This window comes from Columba livia, chromosome 23 (assembly GCF_036013475.1).
Source record: "Columba livia isolate bColLiv1 breed racing homer chromosome 23, bColLiv1.pat.W.v2, whole genome shotgun sequence".
NCBI lineage: Eukaryota > Metazoa > Chordata > Aves > Columbiformes > Columbidae > Columba > Columba livia.
The window spans coordinates 5389047-5415659 of NC_088624.1; the positions used below are offsets into that span (position 1 = coordinate 5389047).

At 47.6% G+C, this 26613-nt stretch overlaps 1 protein-coding gene across 3 annotated transcripts in view; it reads left to right on the top strand.

Moving 5' to 3' along the window:
• LOC102084422 (feather keratin Cos1-1/Cos1-3/Cos2-1-like) overlaps positions 1-26613 on the top strand; it is a 61068-nt gene that overhangs the window by 5978 nt on the left and 28477 nt on the right. The window contains exon 1 of one of the 3 annotated variants that reach the window (XM_065039924.1): positions 10681-10827. The exons of 1 other annotated variant lie outside the window; for it this stretch is intronic. In XM_065039924.1, the coding sequence (XP_064895996.1) occupies positions 10696-10827 (132 nt within the window). In that variant the 5' untranslated portion in view covers positions 10681-10695. Of the gene's footprint in view, positions 1-10680; positions 10828-21962; positions 22110-26613 lie in introns of those variants that run through there. One more of the 3 variants, XM_065039923.1, reaches the window with a different exon arrangement.

The following is a 26613-nucleotide window of genomic DNA, read 5'->3' on the forward strand; positions in this document are numbered from 1 at the left end:
TCCTAGTTGCCTCCCTACATCCCCTGACAACAGCCTGATATTCTTCCCAAGTGGCCAGCCCCTCCTTCCGTGATCTGTGACCTGTAAACTCTCCAAGAGTGTTTTTAAGCAGCAGGTTGCCCTTGCCAGAAGATGCCCATCTGCAGCTGAATGGTGGTGCTTCTCTTCTGACAGAGAAGTGCTCAGAGAACTGAAATGCAGTCTCTTCCTCCTGCATCCTCCCTTTCTTCCTTTACTAACAGGGAGATACGCCAAGAAACCCTGCCTGCCTGTGGAGGCCATTATCTGTGTGGTGATACCCTGCTAATGCAGTATTGCTGGTGACTGGGGTGGGACAGCCTCCTCATGTCCATGCCAATGCCAAATACATTTTGCAGCTTATCAGCCTTTTGCTCAGTGAGGCAGGGACCAACGGCTCTCACCAAATGGGTATTGGACTAAAGGGACAGGGTCCCAGGTGTTACCCTGGTTGGAGATGGAGGACAAAAACTCTGGGTGGATCATTTGGAGTCAAAGAGCTTTGAGTCAAACTCCTTTGGTTTTCAACACCAGGTCTTCCATGTGTCTCATTAAAAGCTGAGCCTGAGGGCCCAGCAGCCTTATCTGTGGCTGCAGGGACATGTGATTTAGGGGAAACCACCAGAGAATTGATGTATTTTCATGAGCATGTCAGGTGAAGTCTCTCGTTCAGGAAGAAACTGTTGTGCTCTGACCGCAGCCCCCTCCTCTTCATCCCACTCTTGTTTAAGAGTGGAACAAATAGAGAAACCTGGAATGAAGGAGGGAAATTGAGTTTGTGAAAAATTGTTTGTGAAGTGGTAAAGGTAGTTTAGTAATTTTGGTAAGTTTTGCTGTTTCTCACGATCCTGCTGTATTTTTCTTGGTAATAAGTTAAATGAATCTTCCATAAGTCATGTCTGTTTTTCCCTATCATGTTAATTGGTAAGCAATTCCCCTGCCTTTACATGGATCCATGACCATTTTTACCTTACATTCTTCTCTTGTCCTGTAGAGGAGGGAGAAAGCATACAGCTGTGTAGGTGCCTGGAAGCCACACAGTGAACCATCTTCTTGGTTTTGCAACAGTTATGTTAATTAGCCATCTTTGCCTCTATTTCTTGCCTGTCCACTCTCAATGTTGCACAGATAGGTCAGTGCACAAGATCTTGGTTGTCTTTCTAGTCCCAGATTTCCCAGGTGTAAGCATCAAAGGCTGTTCCCTGTGATCTATAGACTTCAGAAGAGAAGGCAGCTGGCAAGAGGGACACAGTACAGTTCTCTCTCGGCATCCTGCAAGGACACACTGCTGTGCAAGGCTGAGTACCGGAAAGCGTCCTAATTTCTACCCTGGCACCTCCATTTTTCCTGTGCACCCAGAGATCTGCCAATGAAAATCCTTTTCCTTTGAGGGTCTGGATTTCGTGCCTCATATATATGGAGGTGTTGAAGGAGTTTCTACAATGGAACTGTTCTTCCCTGCACCTCAGAATGGGATTGAATTTATGTATGAGCTGCAAAGACAGAGCACGGGTAATCTACTGATCTGTACTCTCTCTACAGTACCATGGAGGAACTGTCAAATTGCTCATCTGTGTCATCTTGTAGGCCCATGTGAATAACCTTTAGTCCTGGAGATAACTGTCTGAACGGAGTTGGGATGTGCCGTCTGCAAAACGCCTTGGCATTTAAACCTGTGTAATGAACTGCTGGGCCTGCACAGGGCACTGTGCGGGTGCGAGGGAAAAAGAGGGGACTTGCCCTCACGATCCTTGCCCTTGGATGTATTCCATGCCACCTCCTCAAGACTAGTAGGAAGCCGAGGAGGAGGATCTGGGCTCTAGCCAAGGTGATTTCTGCTAACATCCACTCCTTCCACCCTCGTTGCAATCTAATATCAGAGCCTTCTGCCCCAGCACAGCTCCTTCCAGAGCAACAGAGATGGCCCTGACTGTGTGTGGTGCTGCTGACCTGCCAGGGCCTCCTGCAACAATGGGATCCCCTATGATGACAGCACAAATTGGGATCAGCATCCTTAAGGCATGCTCAGAGGCCAAGGGGAATATTTCTGGACAGAGATACAGCAAGGGAAGGGCTGGTGGTCACCGGCTGTGGAGTAGCCAGAGATGTTATCCTCAGCTCCTATGGACAGGGACTGAAGGACACAGACAGCGTGTCCTGCCTCCCATTCCTCTAGGAATGAGAAAGTCCACCTGCTCACCCATTTGTTCCCTGCTGGCATATGTCCTTTCTCTCTGGACAGCTTTAGAGAGCATCCAGAGAGAAAGAACTGGAGAGACCCAGTGGCATCTGATACAGCAGAGTTTAATGAATCTAAGGAGGGAAACACGATTTTTCTGAGAGGAGGTCACAGTGAAAGGAAAAATTGCAGCCCATGCACAGGATCCACACTGGACCTGCTGTGGTTCACTGGGACTTTTAATTCAGTTTTCCACCATCACCACAGTGGGTGCTGTCTGTATTCTCCCCAGGGCCGTGTTGCAGTCCAGCAAAACAGCTATGCGCACCCTTCAGGAGGCACTCATTCAGCAGTGCCGAACATGTAAATGACACCCATGGCACTTCTAATTACCACAGTTGCTCCAAAACCAAGAAGATCTTGGACGGCTTCCAGGCAACCCCTCAGCTCTTTGCTCTCTACCTTTTTCTCCTTAACAAGACAGGAGGAGAAAGTAAGGTAAAAAGCTTGATGGTCAAGATAAGGACTGGGGAATTACTTACCAACTACTGTCACAGGCAAAACAGACTTGACTTGCGGAAGGTTCATTTAACTTATTATCTTGGAAGAGATGTCGAACTGAGCACAGAAGTCCCTGGGTAATTATAACCTCACAGTCTCTTTACCTGGGCCTCATACGATGATTCAGTCCAAGAGTAATATTTGAATCGGGGGTCTTCTTGCTTCTCATCAGATCCTTTCACTGTCTTCAGACTGACCCTTATCTTGTTTAGCTGCAGGTGGTGTTGATTGTAGCTGCTTTGTGCTGGCCTTGAGGGTGTCATTTTGCTTGAGTGGATCCTGTTTTGCTCAATAGGGTACAAAACAGGCCTTACTATACAGGTGGTGTTGATGGTCTGTAGCTGCTTTGTTTTGCTCAAGTAGCCACAAGTTTGGTAAATGTCAGCAGAACTTTACAACATGCAGTTTACAACTTCAGCAAATTTATCTACTAAGTAATGTTAAGCAGACAGGGTACTAAAAATTCTAAGGGATTCATTCTGTTTAAAATGTACTTCTTTAAGGCAAACTATTAATAAAAAACTTTAATTGGGTTCATTCAGTGATCAGTAAAAGATCATTGCCAAACAGCCACGTTTGTCTAGCAGGCAGAGTTCAAGTAGGCTCACTCAGGCTGGCACATCTATGAAATAAATTGGTTGGCTCATAGTCAAACCACACACAGTGGGAAAGGTCTGCACGAGACTTCTTGCAGCCTCAACTTCTTGGTGTTCAGTGTGTCATTCTACTTCCTTGTGGGTTTCCAGAAGGGGTTCTTGGCCCAGCTGTAGCTCAGGCCTTTCCTTCTTTTTGTTATAGTTGTAACTAAGTTTTGTAAACTATATCCAAGATTCTTACCTTATCTTGAGGCTTTGCAGGTTGTATACAAAAAGATAACTGAAAGTTAGTCCTTAGTCCTTATCTTACCTTGAAAGGATAGGATGTGCTGAGAATGCACATCTAAGAAATCCAAGAATTTTACATGATTTCACAATGAACATAGGAATAGTGCTCATGTGCGATGACAAAAGGTGAAAAGTACATGGGTGAAGAAGACTCCTTACTTCATCCTGAAGACCCCCTGAATGACCACCAGAGGACACTGCGCATGCTTAAAGTAGTTCCAAGGTGTTGCAAATGATATTGTGAAATAGTTGTGTAATCTGATGAATATGCAATACATACGTTGTAACCCTAATGAATATGTATGTAACCAAACTGTATAAATGTAGTGGAGTTTGAATCAGTGGTTGAAGACAGCTTTGGGTGCGAACCCCTGGTTTCCCAGAGCTGAAATAAAAGCACCGCATATAACTACGTCCGTGGTTATGTGTCTCGTTTGCTAGCACTCTGGAACCTGAACCCAGCTGCTGCTGGTTTGGTTGTGTGAAATGGAGAAATAAACTTAACGGCAGAGTCAATTACACTGTTAAGCAGCATTCTTTATTTTATCAGTGCTGCGGAGCTCTGGGGATTATTCTTCATAAGTTCTCCAAGGACTGGATGCTCTTGCCTTGCTTATATCCACATAATTATTACATATGCATTACAATTTTTGAAAATTTTGGCATACAATACATCTCTGCTAAGAAATAATTGATGATGTTAGTTATAATTGTTTCGTTTCTTACTTACAATACACCTATTAATTAATAGTTAAATATAAACTAAGCACTCTGCTTCTAAACAATGTATCACTTAATCTTCTGTCTCCCTCTTGTCATGCAAAAGGATTAAAACTTGATAGATATCCCCTCGTTTTGCAGGTGGTCACAAAGCATTTATCATGTCAATTAGTTAATGATTGGTACATCTTTTGTAACTTAACCACAGTATACATGAATATGGCAGCTTCTCTTCATGTGGGGAAGAACAAGTGAATCTGTCACACTCCAACCCGACCAAGTTAAAGCACTCTGACATGTTACTTATGGACTTGTTGGTGGACTCAGGGGCATCCGTCACAGCATCCCCTGGATCCTTTTCAGAGACCATCTCTGCAACCTTCCTCTCCCCACTACTGTAGTTATTACAACTTAAAAGAACGAATCCTGCCAGAAGTTGCAGGCTGCTCCTCTGAGAAAGATAAGACTGACCTGCAAAACACCTAATCAGAAACTACAGACACTACTGACCTTGAAGCTTTAGATATTTTGAAGCCTCTGCAATTTGTTTAGTCTTCTTTTAACACATATCTCAAGACTGTTGGATAAAGTGTCCTTCATCTGAATGTTGCTCATTATACACTCCAAGGTTTACATAATGCAATACGCAAATGTGTATTGTGGGTGTGAATGTAGTGATAAGGTTTTGTATAATGGCTGTTATTTTTCTTTCTGGTATACTGGCTTTATTCCAGCATTCAGGCTTGCGCAACTCTGTAAGAAACAATATCTCATCTCTCTATGCTAAATTTGGCTCATTTGCATGCACAGCGGATAAAGAACCCTGGTTTTGGGACAACACTACCAAAGCCTTGCCACGTAAGCCTGATAGAGTGGGTTCAACAGATTGTGAAGAAGAATTAGATGAATAAAAATGTAAACAGAAATTTATCAGTCCAGGCTTCATTATGGGACAGATATAGCTTTGAATATTCTTAAGAAAAATGGTATTATTACTCTCACTTAATACTTTGGAATAAATATGCCAAACTGACAGGCATCTAACGTCCTAGGTAGATCCTGCAGGAAGTGGGACAGATGGAGCTAATTCTGGTTATTCCATTAATGTTATCATCAGATCTTAACTGCTTTATTTCACATTACCCCGGCCTCTTTGACCCCCAGGGAACTTTCCCAAAGGATTCTGCTCAGCAGGTCCCTGAGGGGGTAAAACTGCTTTTATGGAGGGCAGGGTTGCAATTTTTGCCTTCTGTTTTGCACAGCCACTGCACACGCCAGACATGAGAGCTATCCCAGTTTTTCCAAAATCCCAAGAAGAACATAGATCTGTAAGTGTGCACAGAGTTTTCAGTCATCCTGCTTGTGTTCTGTCTCAGGCTCCTGCATCAGATGTGTCTGGGGTCACGCTGGAAAGGCAAGTCAGTGCATGTACTGGTTTTGTCTGGGACAGAGTTAAGATTTTATGAAGTAGCTTGTGCGAGACTGTGTTCTGGATATGTGCTGAAAATAGTGTTGATAATACAGGGATGTTTGAGCTCTTGTTGAGCAGTGCTTACACACACACAGAGAATCAAGGCATCTTCTGCTCCTTAGATAGTCTGGGTAATGAGTAGCCTAGGGATGCACAAAAAGTTGGGATGTGACACAGCTGGGACGACTGACCCCAAATGACCAAAGGGATATTCCGTACCATATAATGTCATGTTCCACAATAAAACTGTGGGCATGAAGTTAGAGGTGCTACAGTTTCTTGGAGACTGGCAGTTTGTGGTGAGTGATTATTTTCTTTTGCATCACTTGATTTTCTTAACTTTATTTTCCTTTATTTTTTTGTAATTTTTTCCTTTGTTTTCTCTTAATTCTTTTTTGACTGTCTTTATCTCCACCCATAATTTTTCTCTCTTTTAACCTTCTGATTCTCCACACCATCCAAATTGGGAGGAGTGAAGGAGGGGCTATGTTGTGCTTTGATCAAGGCTGGCTTAAACAACAAGAACAGCGCATCAGTGAGTTGAAGACTGGATGATGTCTCATGACAACAATGAGAGTTCAGCAAAGTCCAGCCATAAGCAAGTATGTCCATAAAGATGAGACAGGCCTCAGGCCTCACTGGAAAAGGTCCCCTGTAAAGGTCCAAGATGAGATCAGTGGAGTCCATTTCCAGGCACAGGCACAGAAGTGTCACCACCAGACTAGTAACTCGGGTTGGTGCTGAGAACAAGAACTAAAGCTTCAAAGCTGCACCCATGGGAAGGGGAGATGGTACTGGCTGCAGCCTCCCGACAGCACCAACTGGCAATGATCAAAGCAAATCCAACAAAGGGAAGGGAGCAGCTCTCAGCTACTCTTCCTCTAAGTTGGGCTGGTACAAATATCCTCCATCTCACAGCAGGGCAAATTCTGGTCTCCTCTCCTTTTAGTATAATACTCCTCTGGTTCGAGTTCTCAGACCCTGTCACACTCAATACCCGGCTGATGGGCTGTCAGGGAAGGCAGGCTTCTTCAGCCTTTCTCCCTATCCATAAAGAAAGAAATAGAGGGTGAAGGAGCCAGAGACTGCATTTCAGTTCTCTGAGCACCTCTCTGCCAGGACAAAGTCATCACCATTTAGTTGCAGATGGACTCCTTCTGGCAAGGGCAACCTGCTGCTCTACAGTGCCCATGGACACACAAGGGAACAGTCCCCAGCTGTGACCTGCACATACCTTCATGATGAGGGTCACACAGGTACAGAGTGACACAAGTGTGCCCATGCAGGCCTGCATGGAACCATGCAAAAATCTGTATGCTCACAGCCACAAAAACATCAGCAACTGGGGAATTCACTGAGGAGATGCTAGGGACTACAATGGCAGAAAAGGAGTCAAGTACCACAGGGACAAAACAGGCTTGGGACAATCTCCTGATGTTGCAGGGGACCTGTGGGGTCCTGAATGTGCTGTTAGTGTTGATATAGTTTCCAAACATCCCAGTAGAGGCCCACCTGTGTAAAACAACGAGCAACCATCAGAGAGAGGTGGGATAACAAGAGAAAAGGATATAACACAGAATCACAGAATCACAGAATCACAGAATCACAGAATTGACTGGGTTGGAAAAGACCTCAGAGATCATCGAGTCCAACCCTTGGCTCAACTCTAGTCCGTTTACTAGATCATGGCACTAAGTGCCATGTCCAATCTCAGTTTAAAAACCTCCAGGGATGGCAAGTCCACTACCTCCCTGGGCAGCCATTCCAATGCCTGACCACTCTCTCTGTAAAGAATTTCTTTCTAATATCCAGCCTAAATTTCCCCTGGTAGAGTTTAAGCCCATGCCCCCTTGTCCTGTTGCTAACTGCCTGGGAGAAGAGACCAATCCCCACCTGGCTATAACTTCCCTTCAGGTAGTTATAGAGAGTGATGAGGTCACCTCTAAGCCTCCTCTTCTCTAGACTAAACAACCCCAGCTCCCTCAGCCTCTCCTCATAGGTCTTATGTTCAAGTCCATTCACCAGTCGTGTTGCTCTTCTCTGGACCCGCTCCAGCACTTCAATGTCTTTCCTGAGGGGCCCAGAACTGAACACAATACTCCAGGTGTGGCCTCCCCAATGCAGAGTACAGGCGAAGGATCACTGCCCTTGTCCAGCTGACCACGCTAGTTTGATACAGGACAGGATACCGTTGGCCTTCTTGGCCACCTGGGCACACTGTTGGCTCATGTTGAGCTTCCTGTCAATTAGTACCCCCAGGTCCCTTTCTGTCTGACTGCTCTCCAGCCACTCTGCGCCCAGCCTGTAGCGCTGCAGGGGGTTGTTGTGACCAAAGTGCAGCACCCGGCATTTGGCCTTATTGAACTTCATCCCATTGGAATCAGCCCATTTTTCCAGTCTATCCAGATCCCTCTGCAGAGCCCTCCTACCTTCCAGCAGGTCGACACTCCCTCCCAACTTGGTGTCATCAGCAAATTTGCTGATGATGGTCTCAATCCCCTCATCTAAATCATCAATAAAGATGTTAAACAGGACTGGACCCAACACTGACCCCTGGGGAACACCACTAGTGACTGGCCGCCAGCTGGATGCAGCCCCATTCACCAGCACTCTCTGGGCCCGGCCCTCCAGCCAGTTCTTAACCCAGCGTAGAGTACACTTGTCCAAGCCATGGGCTACCAGCTTTTGCAAGAGTATATTATGGGAGACAGTGTCAAAGGCCTTGCTGAAGTCCAGATAGACCACATCCACGGCTTTCCCCTCATCCACCAGCTGGGTCACCTGATCATAAAAGGAGATCAGGTTGGTCAGACAGGACCTGCCCCTCCTAAACCCATGCTGGCTGGGTCTGATCCCTTGTCCATCCTGAAGGTGCTGTGTGATTCCATTCAGGATGATCTGCTCCATAACCCTGCCAGGCACCGAGGTCAGGCTGACAGGCCTGTAGCTGCCGGGGTCAGCTCTGCAGCCCTTTTTGTGGACTGGGATAACATTGGCCAATTTCCAATCTTATGGGACCTCCCCAGTGAGCCAGGACTGTTGGAAGATGATGGAGAGTGGCTTGGCAAGTTCTTCTGCTAGCTCCCTCATCACCCTAGGATGGATCTCATCTGGTCCCATAGACTTGTGAGGATCCAGATGGCTCAGTAAATCACCAACTATTTCCTCCTGGAATACAAGGGGCCTATCTGGCTTCCTATCTCTGTCAACCACCTCCAGAGATGAGTTGTCCTGAGGGCCACCTGTCTTACTGGTAAAAACTGAGGCAAAGCAGGTATTAAGTACCTCAGCTTTCTCCTCATCTTTGTTAACTATATTTCCCTCAGAGTCCAACAGAGAATGGAGGTTTTCCTTGCCCCTCCTTTTGTTATTAACATATTTGAAGAAGGACTTTTTATTATCCCTGACAGAATTGGCCAAATTAACTTCATATTGCACTTTTGTTTCCCTGATCTTTTTTCTGCATGATCTAGCTATTTCCATAAATTCTTCATAAGTAGCCAGCCTTTTATTCCACAGTCGGTAAAGTCTCTTTTTATTTCTGATTTCATTCAGAATCTCCCTGTTTAGCCAAGCCGGTTGTCTTCCCCACCAGCTAGCCTTTCGGCACAGTGGTATAGCCTGTTCCTGTGCACTCAAAACCACCTGCTTGAAGCATGTCCAACCCTCCTGGGCCCCCTTGTTTTTAAGCATTGTTCCCCAGGGTATGCTCTGAAATAGACTTCTGAATAGGCAAAAATCTGCCCTCCGGAAGTCCAGCGTAGAGGTTTTGTTAATGGTTCTCCCTGCATCTCTGAGTATTGAAAATTCTATTATTTCATAGTCGCTATGCCCCAGGCGGCCTCCAACCACTACATCTCCCACCAGCCCTTCTCTGTTTGTAAACAGTAGGTCTAGCGGGGTCTTGCCCCTGGTGGGCTCATTTACCAGCTGATGAAGGAAATTGTCCTCTATACACTCTAGGAACTTCCTAGACTGCCTCTTCTGTGCAGTATTGAGCTCCCAGCAGATATCTGGCAGGTTAAAGTCACCCGCAAGAACAAGGGCCGTCGATTTTGAGACATCTGCCAGCTGCTTGTAGAATAATTCTTCTCCTTCATTGTCCTGGTTGGGCGGCCTGTAACAGACACCCAGGAGGATGTCAGCCTTGTTGGACTTCCCCCTGATTCTGGTCCACAGGCACTCAACCTTGTCACTGCTGACCTCAAGTTTAACAGAGTCGAGTGACTCTCTAACATATAAAGCCACCCCTCCACCTCTCCTACCCTGCCTATCTTTTCTGAAGAGCTTGTAGCCACACATAGCAGCACTCCAGCCATATGAGTCATCCCACCATGTTTCTGTGATGGCAACTATGTCATAGCTTTCCTGGTGCACGATGGCTTCCAGCTCCTCTTGTTTGTTGCCCATACTGTGTGCATTAGTGTACATGCACTTCAAGTGGGCTGCTGATTTCCCTCTTAATTCGGGCTTTCCATCCTTAGGCTGAACTTTGGAGAGCCCAGTTTCAATCCCTTCCCCCTTCACACGTCCTCCCATATGGCAGCACTTGGGAAACGGTTGTGGAACATAAAAGTATTGCCCATTTCCAGACAACTTTGCCACAAAGAAGCCCACAAGAATGACCCAGGTCCACATGACCTGTCTGCACAGCATACTACTAGCACTTGGGGTGACACTTATGCCTGTGCTGACGTCTGTCTGCTCTAGAAATCCTGGGGCCTTTCATCCTTGAACTTACAGAAGAAGTCTTCATTTGGGAAAGCACGTGGCAGAAGCAAGGAAATGAAAAGGCGGCAGTGTAGGAAACCAGGGCACAGCCTATACTATTAACTGATTAGTTAGTGTGTTTTGCATTCAGCATGAGCTTGTCAGAAAATTATTACTTCCACAAAGGCAGCCTGGGCCTAAGGCAGTGCAGGACTCCTATAAAAGGCAGCCCAACTCTCTGCTCTCTCATCCACATCTCTCGCCTCCTTCTCCTCAGGAATCAGGTGAGTGTGAAGCCTCTTCTCCTCCTCCTTCACGATCGGGTGTCTTTCTTCGATGTTTGTCAAGGACTGAAAGGGTCAGTCCTTGCCCTGGGGTGGAAGCTGCTTCTCATGGGAGAGGGTAGGGGAGAGAAGGTCTTTTGCAGAGAGAGCCTGGGATGTGGTTAAGGTGGCTTCTGGAATTTGAGGTGGGCAGTGTATGGCTCTGCTGTGGTTGGGTGCAGTGCTGCTTCTCATGATCAGCCCCTCATGCTCTGCTTCCTTCTCTCCTCTGTCCCAGGTGAACCTCTGTCCCAGAGACATGTCCTGCTGCAACCCATGTGTGCCCTGCCAGCCCTGTGGCCCGACCCCGCTGGCCAACAGCTGCAATGAGCCCTGTGTCAGGCAGTGCCAGAGCTCCAATGTTGTCATCCAGCCCTCTGCAGTGATTGTGACCCTGCCTGGCCCCATCCTCAGCTCCTTCCCTCAGAACACCGTTGTGGGCTCCTCCACCTCCGCTGCTGTTGGCAGCATCCTCAGCTGTGAGGGAGTGCCCATCAACTCTGGGGGCTTTGACCTCTCCTGCATTACCAGCCGCTACTGTGGCAGCAGATGTCGCCCCTGCTAAAGCTGCTGGCAACTTCCTTGGGCAAGAACCTCGCCAGACCTTGGAACATCGTCGTTAAAAGGAGATAGAGATCCATGGTTTTGCATTCAGGGTTTTGTACCATTGCTTCCTTCTTCCACTTGTGTTTCTCACTCTTTCCTTCCCTTATTCTCTCCCCAAGGCTGGCCTAGCTTTGAAATGTTGGCATCCCTCCCTCTGCAGGACAAGCAGACTGACTCCGTTCAGGAGTTTCTCCTCATCCTTGTGTGTTTCCATGGTCTTCCCTGTGAGCCACCTTCTTTCCTTCTTGAGACTTATTAAAGTTGTGCTGCATCCAAGTCTGGGCCTCTGAGTCCTCCTTTGTTCTGGGGCAACTCTTCCAGTCTGCTGCAGGAAAAAGAAGAAGGAAGGGGAGGGTGGGACTCCCTGCAGTGCATTTTATTTTATGCCCTCTCCCTTGTAGCTGAGGAAGACATTCATGGCTACTCCACAGCCAATGGCATTAAGTGAGGAAAGGGCTCCAAAGTGTGGCAGGAGTGGGGCTGGGAAACAGGAATACCTGGGAACAATCTGCACCCTCATCTCTCTCATTTATTCCCCTCCATAACCTGATCTAGTGTGTATGGCCAACACACATGAACATAGAGAAATGAGACAGAGGAACCTCCTACAGTCCTTCAACATGTGGCAGGGCCTAGCTGCTCTCTAAACATGCATCTGCATCATCAAACACCAAGATGGAAGCGAGCATAAGGATCACCTGGATGCCCGCTTGTTTACAAAAGCACAGGCTAGTCAAGATAGCCCAGGACCCTGTCTACCTAAATCTCAAATGTGTCCGATTGATGTCCCAGGAAACTACAGACTAGCCCACCTCACCTCCATCCCTGTAAAAGTGATGAGAACAAATAATTCTAGATGTCACCTCCTGTGGCCTTCTGGGTGTAGAAAAGGAACTCCTGAAGGCACTGCTGGGCTCAGAATTATTGCTGAAGCACACAGCACCCCATGGGCCATGGGAGGTTTCCCTCATATTCATTCTGTCCACACTTCAGGGCAGAAACATCACCATTATCCATCTCACTGGGTGCTGAGCACTTGCAGTCGACAGGACAGGCACCAACCCAAGCATTGCTGAAACTCTGGCAATGACCCTGCTAGTACTCAGCTTCCCAGGCTACCCCAGAGCTCTGAGGCAGGGCCGGCCTGAACTCTGCTCATGTCACCACTACTCCTCACTGGCAGGCCAGAGTCTTCCCAGCAGTGTAGTCCCTGGCCCTTAGAGAGCTGTCCTGCAAGAGACCTTGCACACACCTGGGAACCACATGGGCACATCAACATGCAAGGCTGTGACCCCATAGTAGGGCACCTCTGCCCACACTGGGCTCTGCAGGGAACAGCACCAGTCTGGGCAGTTACAGTGGGAGAACGAGTAATGGTCCTAAGCCCAGGAAGGCAATCCCACAGCATGGTGTTGTGGTCCTGCTCTGCCCTTGTCCTGGGCAACTTATACCAGCATGGAGCTTGTCCATGCACAAGAGAGCTGTCCCTGAGAAGACCCAGGCAAGGAGGGCATTCCTCTGGGTACGTGTGTCTGCCACCCTAAATGGAATTCACATATGGACCTGCTGATTCACCCTTTGGGGGTTCTCATTTCTCTTGATTGTGACTGTCCTTCTAGTGAAGAAGTTCAAAGTTCGTGTCCATCTTTACTATTCACTGCCTCCAACGTATGTCTCTTCAGGTAGAACATTCCCCATGGGAGCCTCCACATCAATAAAAGTGATGCTTGTTTTTAAAACTTCAAATTGTTTTGGTTTTATAAGTTTCTTCAACTACCCTTTTTATGGCATCATTTGTGGCACCCCATATGGGACTCTGCTTTTATCTTCAACCGATTCCTGGGATAGAAAGATCTCCAGCGGTACTGACGGATTATCGGGGATGTCCTCAGTCCCTGGAGGCAGTGGAATTCTTGATCCAAGAATCGTTTGTAAGTAAAGCATTCCATTCTTTTTTTTTTTTTTTTTTTTTTTTTAATTCTCTGGTTTGGTTTGCCCATTCTTAAGTCAAGGCGAAAGCCTTGCAGGGGGCCTTGCCTACCCATTAGTCAAAACTGTGAAAGATTTGCATGGCTGGGCTAAAAAAAATAAGTTAAAAGGGGGCTTAGAGGTTCCTAAAAGATAAAAAATTCAGGGTTTATAGGCCCCTAAAAAAAATGCAAATGTTTTGGGGATGACGACCCCTAAAAATGAGATTTGAAAGAAGGTTGGGGAAAAAAAAAAGAGAAAAGAGACTGTTCATGTCCTTGTTTTAGTTTATGAGTGTTTATGAGTGCATGAGTATGTGGTACTTATTTGATTGGTTGTTGTTGCAATTGTTTCTTTGTGCTGTTGTTTGTGTAAGTTTGCTGTAAACATTCTCCTTCTCTGTGCTTCTGGATGGTGTATTTCCACTAGTATGGGCAGTTGAAGTCTCGGGTAAAGCCAACACTACACTGATAGAGGTAGAAGTGAAACAGAATTGAAACAGGACTTGAAGCCAGTAAGGAAAAACAATATCCAATAAACATGAAAGTGAAAATGCAGTTAGAGACTTTCATGAACATGTTTATGCACTGTGGACTTTTGCAGGAATGCCAATCAGAATACAATACACCCATTTTGTTAGTATAGAATCTACATTCTATGGAATACATGGTTGGTACAAGATTTGAGAACCATTAATCAGACTGTGATAAATGTGTACCTGGTAATGCCAAAACCCATACACTCTTCGATTAATATAGCAGGAAATAATATTTATTTGACTGTTTTAGACTTGAAAGATGTTTTTTTCTGTATACCATTGGATTCAGAGAGCCAGAAGCTTTTCACCTTTGAATGGGAAAGACCTACCACTGGAAGAAATATGTAACTTTCTGGACCATTTCCCAAAAGGACTTAAGAACAATCCTGCTCTGTCTGGTAGCGTATTGGTGGAAACACCTTAGAAGCCTGGCCGGTATCTGTGACGGCATTGTGCCTATGACTGTGTTGCTGATTCAAGAGGCAAGAAAACTACCTTTGGGACAGCAGATTGTTATATTTGTGCCCCATGCTGCAGCCTCAATGCTGGAACAACAAAGACACCATTTTCTGTCACTGAGCAGAATGGTACAGTACCAAGCAGCATTACTGGAACAGTATGTTGTGAGTTTGAAAACAACATCTTTGAATCCTGCTACTTTATTGCCTGTACCTAATGATGAAAAAACTGGAGTACTGGAATACTGTGATGAGGTCCCCCCTGAACTTTCTGTTGTCCAAGGACAAAAGACCTATCTCTTTCAGTCTTGTTCAGAGGACAGGTTCTCCAGCGCTTTGGTCCAATTACACATATATACAAGAGTGGTAGTGGCTACTGGATGAGGATCAGTGAAGGCTGAGTAAGGGGGATTGGATCCTTGCTGAGGTTTTCTTGATGTGGAACGACCAATCAACAGAAGTGGCACCTGTGTGAAGATGACGACAATCCCAAAACCCATGCTACCAGGGCTTCCAGAAGCAGATTTTCTCTCATGGGCATGTTTTAATGACGAAGTTTCAATATGGCAACATCACAATTAAAAGACATCACTGAGAGGACTCAGTGATAGCCAGGAAGACGGGAAAAAATGAAAATGATTGTGCCAGCCAGCAGGCAACATAAATTATTTTCCTCGGGACAAGGAAATTTTGGCACAAGGTTGGTGGTGTCTCCACAAGGGAAACCTGAAGACGAAGAAGAATGGAGAAAATTCTCCACCCCACGTGCCCACCTTGGGAGGAATGGAAAGCCCAGGGAAATTAGATCAATTACAATTACTTTGCCATGGCCCAGTACATGACCAGAAGGACTCAGCTACCCAGACAAGAGTGAAGGAACAAAGCTGTGGTGGGTTAAATCTATTATTTCTGTTGCTGTTAGAAAGATAGACCAACCCCCATTTCTGACTGAGACAACCAGATTACCCCATATAAAGGCCTGAACATACCTGGGCTGAGGTGTGCTTTGTAGACTAGAGCAGAAAGGACATGGCAGAGTTCTGACCAAAAATTCTGCTCTATCGGAACTCGCCATTGTCATAACAACACTGACTCAAGTTGCACATAATTGGATGTGTGAAAATTCCTGGGTACACTGGATTATTAACTGCCTCATTCTTAATTTCTTACTGCAAATGCTGAAAGTGCCTGTTAGGTCTAATACTGCTGGGTGGACATTTCATCAACTGCGACTGGGAAAAGGAGACAATGCTGGGTGAGAAGTGAGACAGCCACTAAGCTGATCATTGCTCAGAACCAAGTCCAATTAATTAATTCATGAAAACATTAAAGAAATTACACTTTGTTTTGAAGTGACAAAAACCACAGCAGGGAGTCCAACCCTCCCCTTCAACCACCTTTTTCCTGCAGCAGACTGGAACAGTTGCCTGAGAACAAAGGAGGACTCTGAGGACCAGGCTTGGATGCAACACAACTTTAATGAATCTCAAAAGGAAAAGGAGGTGGCTCACAGGGAACACCACTGGCAGCCACAAGGATTTGGTGAAACTCCTGCAGGGTGTCAGTCTGCCTGCCCTGCAGAAGGAGGGAGGCCAACAGGTAGGCTGGCCTTGGTGACAGAAAGAACCATGGAAAGACAGAGAGATATGAGTGGAAGAATGGAGCAATGGTTCAAAGCTCTGAACGCAATGCCATGGAACTCTATCACCTTTCAAGGACCATATTCCAAGGTCTTGGAAGGTTCTTGCCCAAGGACATTGCCAGCGGACTTAGCAGGGGCGGCATCTGCTGCCACAGTAGCGGCTGGTAATGCAGGAGAGGTCAAAGCCCCCAGAGTTGATGGGCACTCCCTCACAGCTGAGGATGCTGCCAACAGCAGCAGAGGTGGAGGAGCCCACAACGGTGTTCTGAGGGAAGGAGCTGAGGATGGGACCGGGCAGAGTCACAATCACTGCAGAGGGCTGGATGACAACATTGGAGCTCTGGCACTGCCTGACACAGGGCTCATTGCAGCTGTTGGCCAGCGGGGTCGGGCCACAGGGCTGGCAGGGCACACATGGGTTGCAGCAGGACATGTCTCTGGGACAGAAGGTTGCCTGGAAGAGAAGGTAGGAGGAAGTAGAGCATGTGAAGTTGATAATGAGAAGCAGCACTGCACCCAACTGCTGTGGAACCAGTGCACCTCCTGGCCCAACATACACTGCTCATGTCAAGTCCCAGAAGCCAACTCCACTAAGTCCCAGCATCCCTCAGCAGAAGACCTCTCCCCTTCCCTCTTCCATGAGAAGCAGCTTCCACCCCAGGGCCAGGACAGACCCCCTTCAGCTGAGACACACATTCAGGAAAGACACCTGATCCTGAAGGAGGACAAGAGGCTTCATACTAACCTGATGCCCAAGGATAAGGAGGCGAGAGAAGTGGATGAGAGAGCAGAGAGTTGGGCTGCCTTTTATAGGAGTCCTGCACTGCCTCAGGCCCAGGCACCCTTTGTGGAAGTAATAATTTTCTGACAAGCTCATGTTGAATGCAAATCACGTCAGCTAATCGTATGGGTTGTGTTCTGGTTTCCTGCACTGCCGCCTTTTCATTTCCTGGCACCTGCCACGTGCTTTCCCATATGAAGGCTTCTGTAAGTGCCAGGATGAAAGGCCTGTAGATTTCCCTAGCCGACACACATAAGCGCAGACAGAAGTATCAACCCAAGTGCTGGTGGCATCCTGCGCAGGCAGGTGACGTGCACCTGGGTCATTCCTGCCAGCTTCTTTGTGGCAAAGTTGTTAGGAAATGAGCAACACTGCAATTCTTGTGTCCAGATGCCCAAGGATTGTGTTTGAGAGGTTGTATCATATGTGGTCCCCAGCATCACAGCAGAGTCCCCACTTGCTGATATTTTCTGGACTTTCTGTGACTGTACATATTTTTGCACAGTTCCATGCAGGCCTGCATGAGCACACCTGTGTCACTCTGTACCTCTTTGACAGTCATCATGAAGACATGTGCAGGTCATAGTGGGGGACTCTCCACTGGTATGTCCAAGAGCACTGTAGAGCAGCAGGTTGCCCTTGCCAGAAGGAGCCCATCTGCAGCTGAATGGTGATGACTTTGTCCTGGCAGAGAGGTGCTCAGAGAACTGAAATGCAGTCTCTGTCTCCTCTCCCTATCTTTCTTGCTTTACAGACAGGGAGAAATGTCAAGCAACCCTGCCTACCTGTGCAGGCCGTTGTCCCTGCAGTGATACCCTGCTGATGCTGTGTTGCTGGTGACTGGGGTGGGAAACAGTCTCCTCATGTCCATGCCAATGCCAGATGCATTTCTGTAGCTTCTTGGTGCACAGTGAGGCAGTGGCTATCAGCTCTCACTAAACTGGTATTAGGCTAAAGAGACTGGGGTCCATATCTTGCTCTGTTTTAGATGGAGGACAGATTCTCTGGGTGGATCAGGACGAAGTGAAATGGCTTTGAGTCAATCTCCTTTCCTGTTGAAGTAACAGGACTTCTACATCCCTCATAAAAAGCTGAGTCAGAGGGCCCAGCAGCTGTGTCTGGGAATGTAGAGACATGTCGTTAGGACAAAATGCCAAAACTAATGATGATTTTTCATTTTCTTTGGGCAGTGTAGTAAATCACTAAGGCTGCACAGGGCACTCTGTGAATGTGAGGGAAAAAGAGGGGAATTGTCCTCATGATACTTGCCCTTGGATGCCTTCCATGATCCCTCCTTCCATCCTAACATCCATCTTCTTTCTAGCCTTCTTTTCCCACTACAGCTCCATCCAGAGCAACAGAAATGACCCTGAGTGTTTGTGATGCTGCTAACCTGCCAGGGCCTCCTGCAGCAATGGGGTCTTCCCATGAAAATAGCACAACTCCAGATCACCATCCTTAGGGAATGCTCAGAAGCTAAGGGGAATTTTTCTGTGCAGAGATGTGGTAAGGGAAAGGCTGATGGTCAAGGGCTGTGGAGTAGCCAGAGATGTTGTTCTCAGCTCCATGGACAGGGACTGAAGGACACCCACAGACAGTGTGTCCTGCCCTCCCATTCCTCTAGGCATGAGAAAGAGTCTACCTGCTCACCCATTTGTTCCTTGCCAGCATATCTCCTTTCTCCCCAGGCAGCTTTAGTGGGGAAAGGACCCGACAGAGCTAGAGGCTGGGATGCAGCAGAATTTAATGAGTCTAAAGAGTGAAACAAGATGTCTGTGAGAGGAGGCAAAAAGGAAAAGATCTTCATGGAGACCCAAGAGTCAATACCCCAAAGTAGGAAAGATGCAAACACAAGTCCCGAAGCTGGCTTTGGTGGGCCTCATGACCCAGGGAAGCAGAAAAGAACAGAGGAAAAGAAGAGAATGGAGAGAGTTTAAGAAGTGACTGAGAGGCTTCGATGTTTTTCAGAGACCCCAGGATGGTTCCTTCCTAAGCGTTGATACTCTTTGCAGTAGGAGCAGGGCAAGCTCTGCCCCTCTCAAAATAGCAGCCATTCTGACTGGCATCATCCTCTCAATTTCAGGGCCTCCTGGTCTGGACCATTGCCAGTGGCTTTAGCAAGGGGAACACCTTCTGCTGTCATAGTAGAGGCTGGTAATGCAGGGGAGCTTTTGACCAGTGGGGTTAAGCTGCAAGGCTGGCAGGGCAGGCACTGGTTATAACAGGATATGTCATGGGGCTGGTAGTTCACCTGGGAGAGAGAGCAGGGAGGAGGAAGAGCGCAGGAACACCTGAGGAAAAGCCTGAAACCCCACGAAAAGGAAGACAAGTCACCTGCTGGGTGGGGAGTTGGAGGTTCTGCAGGGGGAACAAGATATTCTTTGCCTGAGCCCAGCAGGGTCCCTCAGGTAGAAACCAGGCCCAGGAATCCTCCTGCATGACCTGTAGCCTCAGCCCAGCCTTAGCCTCTCTCCATGACAAACCACCTCTGCCTTCTCCCACAACCACAATCTCAGAACACTAACACAAGACCAAGGATCTGATATCAACTGATGTCCTTGCAGGCTGTATCCTTTCTTATAGGAGGAGGAGGAGGAGGAGGAGGAGAAGAGGGAGTTCCCATTCACCTTGTTTCTAAGGTGAAGGAGGTGACTTCAGAGAGCAAACAGTTGAAACGGCTTTTCTATTGTCTTCACGTGGCCTCAGTCTCAAACACAGCTGCTGCATAAGCCACAATTTTCCTGCATACGCTTAATGAATGGTAATATTGCAGGTAACGTCATGGCACGTGCTGCTGTTTCTCTTTATGCTGCCTTTGATTTCCCGCTTTATGACAAGGCCTCACAGTGCCCTGTCAAGGGTGCTTGGCTAAGAAGTGAGAGTAGCTCTGGAGAGACATTTTGGACAGGACTGCTGCAGTGTCTCCTGAAGGGGTGGACCTAAGGGTTTTGCTGGACTTCAGCATGGGCCTGGGGAGGATATGGACAGAAGAGCATTGCAGTGATGGGGGCAACTGAATTCAGAATCCCTGTGTGCTGGCCCTGAGACAAGCCTGAATTTCCTGGTGTTGCTGCTGCATCTTGAGGTCTTTCCCCACAGTTGCTTGATGGGAGCCAGGTACAGAGCAGGGCACAGTCAAGACCCCCAGCCCAGCCAGTCCAGACATGTCGTCTTATATCTGCTGCTGAGGAGGGATGGACCATTTCCCAGGTCACACTGGGAAGCCTGAGTAGGGTATTCCTGCCATTGGGTGGGGAAGAGGAAGTGCACTGTGGTGTGAACTTGTGGGGTGCATCTCAGTGCTGTCAGAGCAGGGAGGCAGCAAGGCTGAGGAAGCAAAAAGCAGTGTCACTGGTGTTTCTAAGAAACTAAACCTCCTGAGAGAAGGATACTGGGGGTAGCCTGTAAGGACTGGCAACAACCAACTGAACTTGGCAAAAGCCTCATGGTCAGGGCATGTAACTGCAACTTGTCATGATGAAAGGCTTTGTCTGGTAAGTGCCAATCCATTTTGCCAGAATACTTGCTTTTCAGGAAAGCTTTTCAGAGGAGAGCCAGTAGATGGTTTCCCCTGTGTGGTGATGCGAGCTGATGCTGGAGTTCCTCTTTCCTTCCCTATGCCTTGGTGCCCAGAAGCTACATCTCCTGCATATCAGCCATGGCCAAATGGCTGGGAACCAGTGTTTTGAGTCAGTATGTCACTAGAGTCTTGTAAAGAGACCGCATGGCACAGCAGGACTTCTCTAGTGCTGCTGGCACTGGGGATCCTCAGCTCTTTCCAGTGTCGGTGCTCTTTACTGGTGCCATTGTCTACATGCCTCACGTTCACAATCTTCCTCCTCCCAGGCTCCCAAGGGTCTCATTCCTTCTCCCATAGCTCCTGGGTCTGGACAAGGATCAGTCATGGAGCCAGGTGAATCCTGTCACCTCAAAGCTTTTACAGGAGTAAGGAGAAGCAACCCTGTGAAACAGCTCAGCCCTTCTGAGGCTACCTGGAGCCAACATGAAATAAGTTGTTCAAAATCGGGTATTCTTCTCATTGAGACCAGAATGCTGTGGCCCTGACTCTGCCCTCTTGGATAACAATGAGCTGAGACTGTGACAGAGACTGGGACTGACACAGAGGGGTGTCAATGATGGCTTTGGGATGGTCAGGCACAACTATGTACACACACACATGCACATAAGCAAACATGCTCAGGTGTGCACCAAGATACACAGAGATGCACAAAGACAAGCAAATGTGCACGAGGCCAGAGACATGCAAAGAAACACACATGTACACAGAAAAATGGTCTCACTAGAAGCAAACAGGTGTGTGCTGAGCCAGACAGACAAACACATGGATGTGCATGCTGAGAATCACACAGACTGCTACACAGTCACGTTAACAGGTACATTGTTGCAGATAAGCACATAGCAATGAATGTGACTGAGAAGCAGTTGGAGATGTCCCCTCCAGTGCAAGAGCGAGGCACTTTAAGCAGGACAGATGCACTGGCAGCATTGCTTGATTAGTCTCAGGGATCCATGGACTGCCCAGAGAGAGGAGGGTGCCAAAGAGTTTCACAATGTCCTCCTGAGGGCAGCTTAGGGTGAAAGAGAGATGAAAACATAAAGTGCAGCCCAGCTGTTTGGGAATTCAGAAAACAACTGACTGCCGAAACAAGCTGGGAGGGAATCAGAGAGGACTGTGCACACACTCACAGGAGCTCTTCAGGGATGAGCCAACGATTGCAGGGCTGGGAGCATCTGAGGCTCATCCTGTAAGTAAGATCATTAAATAAAAAAAAGCCACCAGAATTCCTGATGCTGAAATTACCTACCTCCACTGGACCCCTCTGGCACTTCCACCTACACTGACACATCCCTCACCTGGAAATCTGGGGACCTCTCATCCCAGCACTGAAAAGAAGCATGCATGAGGGAATGGGCATAAACTAACAAGAAATACATGCTGACGTGTGTCCAACCTTGAAATCCCAGAGCCTCTAATCCTGGCACTTACAGAAGCCTTCATATAGGAAACTATGTGGCAGAGGCCAGGAAATGAAAAGGCGGCAGTGCAGGAAACCAAGACAGAGCTCATACCATTTGCTGATGTGTTTTACATTCATCATGAGCTTGTCAGAAAATTATTACTTCCACAAAGGGAGTCTGGGCCTGAGGCAGTGCAGGACTCCTATAAAAGGCAGCCAAACTCTCTGCTCTCTCATTCACTTCTCTCTCCTCCTTCTCCTTGGGAATCAGGTGAGTGTGAAGCCTCTTTTCCTCCCCCTGCAAGAACAGGTGTCTTTCCTCAAAGTGTGTCTCAGCTGATAGGGTCTGTCCTTGCCCTGAGTTGGGAGCTGCTTCTCATGGGAGAGGGAAGGGGACAGAAGGTCTTCTGCAGAGAGATGCTGGGACTTAGTGGAGGTGACTCCTGTGATCTGAACTGGGCAGCATATGCTGGGCCAGGGGGTGCCTTGGCTCCACTGTGGTTGGGTGCAGTGCTGCTTCTCATGATTAACCCCTCATGCTCTGCTTCCTCCTCCCCTTTCTCCCAGGTGAACCTCTGACCCAGAGACATGTCCTGCTGCAACCCATGTGTGCCCTGCCAGCCCTGTGGCCCGACCCCACTGGCAAACAGCTGCAATGAGCCCTGTGTCAGGCAGTGCCAGAGCTCCAATGTTGTCATCCAGCCCTCTGCAGTGATTGTGACTCTGCCCGGCCCCATTCTCAGCTCCTTCCCACAGAACACCGTTGTGGGCTCCTCCACCTCTGCTGCTGTTGGCAGCATCCTCAGCTGTGAGGGAGTGCCCATCAACTCTGGGGGCTTTGACCTCTCCTGCATTACCAGCCGCTACTGTGGCAGCAGATGCCGACCCTGCTAAAGATGCTGGCAACATCCTCAGGCAGGAAACTCCGAAGAACTTGGAGGTCCTTGAAATGAGAAAGAGATTCATGGCATTGCATTCAGACCTTTGAACCAATGTTTTCTTCTTCCAGTTGTGTCTCTCTCTCTTTCCTCAATTCCTTCTGTTTCCCAAGGCCAGCCTAGTGGGCACCTGTTGGTCTCTCTCCCTCTGCAGGACAGACAGAGTGACTCCCTGCAGGAGTTTCACTGCATCCTTGTGTCTGCCCCTGGTATGCCCTGTGATCCACCTCCTTTTCTTCTTGAGACTCATTAAAGTTGTGTTGCATCCAAGCCTGGGCCTCAGAGTCCTCTTTGGTTCTGCAGTCTGCTCGGGTAAAAAGGTGGAGGAAGTGGAGGGTGGGACTCCCTGCATTGGATTTTGTCACTTGGCAGCACAGTAAATTAATTTCATGAGTTCATGAATCAAGTCATTGGAGTTGCTTATGAGGGATGCTCAGCTTAGTAGTTGTCTTACCCTATCTTAGCTCTCCTTGGCAATGATATTGGCAGCTCTCACTCCCACCCAACATTCTCTCCTTTTCCAATCACACTCAATGAAATCTCCAACCACTGTCTGCAGTAGGACTAACAGGCGCCATGAGCATCTGAAATAAACAGTATAGAATGAGGTAATTCCATAGCCAGTGCACCCAGGGATTGCCACACATGTAATGAGTTGCAATGGGATTCACACATTCCATGGCAACGGTGAGTTCTGGCAGAGCAGAAATTTTGGCCTGAACTATGCCAGGTCCATTCTACAATGCACACCTCTAGCCCAAGTATAGTCAGAACTTTATCTGGGGTAAGTTGGTTCTCTCACTCAAAAAGAAGAGCTGGTTTGTCCCTCTAATAGCAACAAAAGTAATAGATTTAACTCACCACAGCTTTGCTCCTTCTCTCTTATTTGGGCAGCTGATTCCTTGTGGTCATGTACTGGACCATAGCAAGTAAAACAAGACACCTGTAATTGATCTCATTCTCCTGGGATTCCCATCCCTCCCAAGATGGGAACATGGGGTGGAGAATGCCCTCCACTCATCTTCCTCCTCAGTTTTCCTTTGTGGATACCTGGTGCACCACCACTGTTGTGTCAAAATGATGGAGACTTTCCTTGCCATAAGGAAAATAATTGGTATTGCCTGCTGGCTTGCATAATCAATTTCATTTTTTCCTGTCTTCCTGTCTATCACTGAATTCATGATCCTCTCAGTGGTGCCCTTTAATTGTGATGTCACCATATGCAAATTTCTCTATTGCAATACTCCCATGAGAGAGAAAATCAGCTTTTTGCAAGCCCTTTGGGATGCTTATCATCTTCAAACAGATGGCATTTCTGCTGACTGGCCATTCTGTGTGAAAAAAACCACAGCTGGGATTTAAGTCTCCTGACTCAGCCTTCGATGATCTTGATCCAGCAGCTACTGCCACTCTTGTGCATGTGTCTAATCAGACCAAAGGCCTGGAGAACCTGTTCTCTGAGAGAAGACTGAAGGAGGCATGTCTTTTCTCCCTGGAGAAAAGAAGTCTTGGGGTGACCTGAACATACTTTTCTAGTACTTAAAGCATGTCTACAAATAAGCTGGAGGCTCTCTCATCACAAGGAGCCACATGGAGAAGAGAAGGACCATTGAGTCCAAGTGTCACTGGGAGAGGTTTCATATTGAAGTAGGAAATACCTTTTTACACTAAGACAATTCCTTCACAGGAATGACCTCCCAGGGATATGGTAGAGTTCCCATTACTGCATGATTCCAAGATGTGATTGGACAAGTTGATGGAAAATCTGTGATACTGTAAGCCAGAGAGTGGTAGTCAATGGTGCGGAGTCTAGTTGGAGGCCAGTATCTAGTGGAGTGCCTCAGGGGTCAGTACTGGGGCCAATATTATTCAATATATTCATTAACAATTTAAACGAGGGAATAGAGTATACTATCAGCAAGTTTGCTGATGACACTAAGCTGGGAGGTGTGGCTGACACGCCAGAAGGCTGTGCTGCCATCCAGCGGGACCTGGACAGGCTGGAGAGTTGGGCGGGGAATAACCTAATGAAATTTAACAAGGGCAAGTGTAGAGTCCTGCATCTGGGCAGGAACAACCCCAGGTTCCAGTATAGGTTGGGAAATTACATATTAGAGAGCAGTGTAGAGGAAAGGAACCTGGGGGTCCTGGTGGACAACAGGATGACCATGAGCCAGCACTGTGCCCTTGTGGCCAGGAAGGCCAATGGCATCCTGGGGTGTATTAGAAGGGGGGTGGCTAGTAGATCTAGAGAGGTCCTCCTTCCCCTCTACTCCGCCCTGGTGAGACCACATCTGGAATATTGTGTCCAGTTCTGGGCCCCTCAGTTCAAGAAGGACGGGGAATTGCTGGAGAGGGTCCAGCGTAGGGCAACAAAGATGATTAAGGGAGTGGAGCACCTCCCTTATGAAGAAAGGCTGAGGGAGCAGGGTCTCTTTAGTTTGGAGGAGACTAAGGGGGGACCTCATTAATGTTTATAAATATATAAAGGGTGAGTGTCATGAGGATGGAGCCAGGCTCTTCTCGGTGGCAAACAATGATAGGACAAGGGGTAATGGGATCAAGCTGGAACACAAGAGGTCCCACTTAAATTTGAGAAAAAACTTCTTCTCAGTGAGGGTGACAGAGCACTGGAACAGGCTGCCCAGGGAGGTTGTGGAGTCTCCTTCTCTGGAGACATTCAAAACCCACCTGGACATGTTCCTGTGCAACCTCACCTAGGCGTTCCTGCTCCAGCAGGGGGATTGGACTAGATGATCTTTTGAGGTCCCTTCCAATCCCAAACATACTGTGATACTGTGTGATACTGTGAAAATCTTATCTACTCTATCTTTCCCATGAAAGATTAGACCAGATGATCTTTCAAGGTCACTTCCAATATGGACTATTCTATGATTTCCTGTCCCTCTCAGTGATACCCTTCAATTGTGATGTCACAATATGCCATCCACTCTACTGCACCACTGTCTTCACATAGGAAATCCTCATTCCAAAAGAGACTATTGCAATTAAGGTTCACATTTTTTTTCAGAGATAATAGGATGCTGCATGGCTAATGTCCTCATTATTTCCAAGACTTGTTTACCTAAAGAGACATACTTTGTAGGCAGGGTATAGCAAAGAGGGACATGAACTTTGAACATCTTCTCTAGAAAGACAACCAAGATCAAGACAAAGCAGAACCCCCAAAGGGGGATGTAGCAGGTCTACAAGAGACTTTCGTCTAGGGTGACATATACATGTACCCAAAGGACCGTCTCGATTGTCTAGGTCTTCTCAGGGACAGCTCTTGTATGTGCACAGGCTCCATGCTGGGGTCCATTGTCTGGGACTGGGGCAGAGCGGGGCCATGGCACTATGAGGGGGGCTTGCCTTCCTAGGTTTAAGACCAGTACTTTTCCTCCCAGTGTAACTGCCAAGACTGATGCTGTTTACTGCAGAGCCCACTGTGGGGAGAGGCATCCTACCATGAGGGCACAGCCCTGTACTTTAGTGTGCCCATGTGGTTCCCAGGGGTGTGCAGGGCCTCTTGCAGGACAGCTCATCCTGTCTAGCCTGTACTTTTGACAAGAAAGGTTGGTCCAAGTGATCCTTGCGTTTCTTTCCAACATGATATTCTTTGATGATGATACAGATGTGTGCCTAGAGACCAGCTGGGCCCTGCAAGGTGTTGAAGGAATATGTGAGGTTCCTCTGTCTCATCTGCCTGTGCCCATGTGTGTTGGCCATGCACACTAGATCAGGCAATAGACCAGAAGAAAACAGAGAGATGAGGCATTGTCCTCAGGAATTGCTCTTTCCCAGCCCCACTCTAGCCACCCTTTGGAACCATTTCCT